Raw genomic sequence first — 3,696 nt, 5'->3', positions numbered from 1 at the left:
CCTAATGAAGCCTATAAGGGGTATGTTGTGAAAATCATATCAGAGTGGCACATTTCACGCCTAAACAAGGCCCCATCAGAAGCTACTTGGTATATTTTTCTCTTTTCATTCAAGTAAACACAAATTTTATATACTATTATCACAGGCAAGCTAGCAGAAAGCAGAGCTGGTGTAACAGGTTTCCAACAGAATTTCGCACACTGAAGCTGATTTCTTGTCAGGTTATTCGATGGCATAACCAAAATTATTCCGTACTTTATTTCTATATTAATAATAATTTAGATGAAATGCTTCATGCTTTATTCTGCTTCATGATGTTTTGTGTGCAGTGTCCTTCAAAATATTACATCTGTCATTATTTATGAACCTCTTTGATAATTTTCACATATAACAGATGATAACAATGCCTCGTAGCGAATGTTATGTACACCAAACAACAATGTGGATTCTTCAACACCTGAAAACCTATTCATGGGATGCAAAAGCACTTGTTGCTCTAGCTGCTTTCACTTTGGAATATGGAAACCATTTGTACCTCACTGATGCTTCAACTTCAGATCAACTTGTGAACACTTTGAAACAGCTGAATCAAATTCAAAACAGAAAGGTCACTGTTCCTGTTACAGATTTGGTGGGTTTGATAATGGAAGTGTTTCAGCATATTCATGAGTGGGCCACTTGGTCTGGTGTTGGTTACGATACTCTTGAAGTTCCTTCTTTGTCGGATGCATTGGTAGATATCCCTGTTGCTGTTTATTGGATAATCACCTCCATTGTTGCTGCTACTGGAAACATCATTGGTGTATCGTAAGTTCCTTTTAGGTTTCACTTCGGTCTCTTAAGTTTTTTCATTCTGTTTTAGTTGAATATGTTTGTGTTTATGTTCTAGGGACTATTCATTGTCAGATTTTAAAGAGAGGCTTTCTTTGGTTGATTCTAAACTGAAGGAACATTTGAAGCTGGGCAAAGGAGAAATAGGTAACACACTCAATTAGTGCTTACTTTTTCTATGTTAGGAACCAAAGTTATTTTAAATTCTTTGGATTAATATAGTTATGTGACATCTCCATATTTGCTGCAGATTCTGTTGAAGAATACTTGAAGCGCAAGAAAGCAATATCCAATCCTAAAGATATTGTAGATTTCTTGAAGCTTTTGATCCAACACAATGGAGATAATCTTATAATATATGATGGCAACACCAAATCTAAAGCGGTTAGTACTAAATCCTCAACTATTTTCTATTTTTATATTCTATGATATGCTGATTATGTATCCATTTGTTTTTATGTATCAAACAGGATATTGAAGTGTTGACAGAGAAATATGTGTTGGTGTTCATTTCAAGCCTCAACGAAGTTGAAGATGAGATTCTGCTTTTGAATTCTATCTATAACAGACTGCAAGACAATCCACAAGAAGTAATAAAAGGTTTCAAAAAAGAGGATTTCAAGATTCTGTGGATCCCCGTCTGGGACAGCCACGACCAGAAGATCAAATTCGATCATTTGAAAAACAAGATCAAATTTTATGCAGTGGAGTATTTTTCTGAGGTACCAGGCATTAGACTCATAAGAGAGCATTTGAATTATTGGGATAAGCCTATTGTTCCAGTGTTGAGCCCTTTAGGTGAAATAATGAATGATGATGCAATGGACTTGATTTTTCAACGGGGGATAGATGCATTCCCTTTTAGGAAAAAGGACGGTTATGACCTTACTCAAAAATGGAAGTGGTTCTGGGATGCTACAAAGAGAGTCAATCTTGGAATACAGGTAAATCAATTAAACTTTGTTATCTTATTAAATGCACATTTTACTATATCTATAGAGATTGAAGTGAAAATGTATGTTTTCCATGCGAGTTATTAGGTGAAAGGGGATAGATACATCTTCATCTATGGAGGTGGTGACAAAAAATGGATTCAAGACTTGACATTAGCATTGGAGAAAACAAAAAGGCATGAAACTATCTTGAGGGCAGATGCTATAATAGAACACTATCATTTGGGAAAAGATGAGCCCAAGATTGTTCCTCGTTTTTGGATTGAAATAGAAAGCAAGAGACTTAAAAAGCACCAAGATGCTCTCGACTGTGAGATTCAAGATATTGTGAAGAGCTTGCTATGTCTGAAACAAGATCCACGAGGTTGGGCTATTCTGACCAAAGGGTACAATGTTAAGATTTTGGGTCATGGTGAACCTATGTATGAAACATTGGCTGATTTTGATGTATGGAAAGAGAAAGTGCTTCAAAAAGAAGGGTTTGATATTGCTTTCAGAGAATATCATGAGACAAAGGTTAAAGATACAAATGTTCGGCAGCCATGTGAAGTTATCAATGTTGATAATAATAATAGTATTAATGGAAATGTTATAGCTACTATAAAATGTCCAAATCCTACTTGTGGCCGTGTGATGGATGTGTCATATGTTAATTACAAGTGCTACCACCATGATATTGATACTCCACAAAATGGGAAGATCTGAAATGTTAGAGATGGAAGAGTTGCTACTATAAGTTGGGTATAGCTTTGAGAAAATTGGAGGTTTTTGAATTGATGTTCTTGTTTACATTTACTACATGCACCTTGTTTCAATGAAGATGAAGATGAAGGGCTGGTGCTATGTAACCACCTTGTTTACCCTTGATGAAAGGGTAGAAAGTTAATAATGGATTCACTTCATCGACATGTTGATTAGAAAATTGAATAAACATCTTGTATGCACATAAAATCTGCGTGCAGCTCTGTTTTGTTTCACTCTCTTGGTTATATTTTAAGTTATTCCAGTTCTGTATTGGATATTTCTTATGTATTAATAAAAGAATGGGTAACTAGGCAAGTATTTGAATACAAGTGGTTACTCTTTGGTCTAAAATGAAATCGATTATGTAGTACCAAAATTGATTATAACAATGATTCTGCCGGGAATCAGGTCTGTTAGGAAACTAGAATACTTGGTGAAATGGTGAGATAAGACCTTAAATTAGGGTAGTTAGTTTTTTCATGCCGTAGAGAAGGGTTGACCTGAAGTTTAACATTTAGTGAGAGAATGAGAAGTGAGTTATGGATTAGAGAAAGTCCCTCAAATCTCATGTTACATGTTTTATATATTTGAAAAGTGGAATGACTTGGGCTGATGATTGAGCTTGTTGTGTTAACAGCAAAAGTAAGTTTCATAATTATTGTATCCAGAGAGACCAGTGATTTTAAAGACAGAGTAGCAATGCTTTATTATTCTAAGTGGAAAAAGTGTTTTATGTCTTTTATGATGCGGAAAAGTAAATGACATAAAATAAATGACAGAAAGTAAAGTTGGAGATTTCAGTGTTAACAGTAAGAATGCTTGTTGGGGGTAGATTTCATCATTTTGTATCTATAATGCACATCCATAGGTCATTAATAAGCTCATCTAATCAGCGTATAGTACTACCACATGTTACCCTCATTCGAGTCTTCTTTCGGTCTCCACATTGTGAGATCAGTGTATTACCCAATAGAACGATATACGCCAACACATAGCAGTAAGTCCTAACAAACGTAAAGTAGCGAGACTCCACACCGATCTAGCTACAATACATAGAGATATTAAACGTATAACTATGCTTAGGCTTTGTATAGATGATTATCCTAGATCTAGTAATGACAAACAACTTTCGTTGTTAGGTCACACCATTAAAATAAGTTTTAAGTTG

General features: G+C 35.1%; 1 protein-coding gene across 1 annotated transcript; it reads left to right on the top strand.

Annotated features, from left to right (window-relative positions):
* The first annotated feature begins 365 nt into the window (after nt 1–365).
* Nucleotides 366–2,834, top strand: LOC131618018 (protein SIEVE ELEMENT OCCLUSION B-like). The gene is made up of 5 exons (XM_058889290.1): nt 366–807; nt 890–978; nt 1,082–1,215; nt 1,302–1,775; nt 1,872–2,834. Exons 1-5 carry the CDS (start codon nt 395–397, stop codon nt 2,487–2,489), a joined length of 1,728 nt encoding a protein of 575 aa, XP_058745273.1. The 5' UTR covers nt 366–394; the 3' UTR covers nt 2,490–2,834.
* Nucleotides 2,835–3,696: the final 862 nt, after the last annotated feature.

The sequence above is a fragment of the Vicia villosa genome, linkage group LG1 (assembly GCF_029867415.1).
Source record: "Vicia villosa cultivar HV-30 ecotype Madison, WI linkage group LG1, Vvil1.0, whole genome shotgun sequence".
Taxonomy (NCBI): domain Eukaryota; kingdom Viridiplantae; phylum Streptophyta; class Magnoliopsida; order Fabales; family Fabaceae; genus Vicia; species Vicia villosa.
Note: the sequence above shows the minus strand (reverse complement) of the source record. Positions and strands in the feature narration are given on the sequence as shown.

Excerpts from the sequence above, each read along its gene's own strand:
- LOC131618018 (XM_058889290.1), top strand. The coding sequence starts at position 395 with ATGATAACAATGCCTCGTAGCGAATGTTATGTACACCAAACAACAATG. Across the intron at positions 979-1,081 it reads GCTGGGCAAAGGAGAAATAG|ATTCTGTTGAAGAATACTTG; the intron begins GTAACACACTCA and ends TATTTGCTGCAG. Across the intron at positions 1,776-1,871 it reads GAGTCAATCTTGGAATACAG|GTGAAAGGGGATAGATACAT; the intron begins GTAAATCAATTA and ends GCGAGTTATTAG.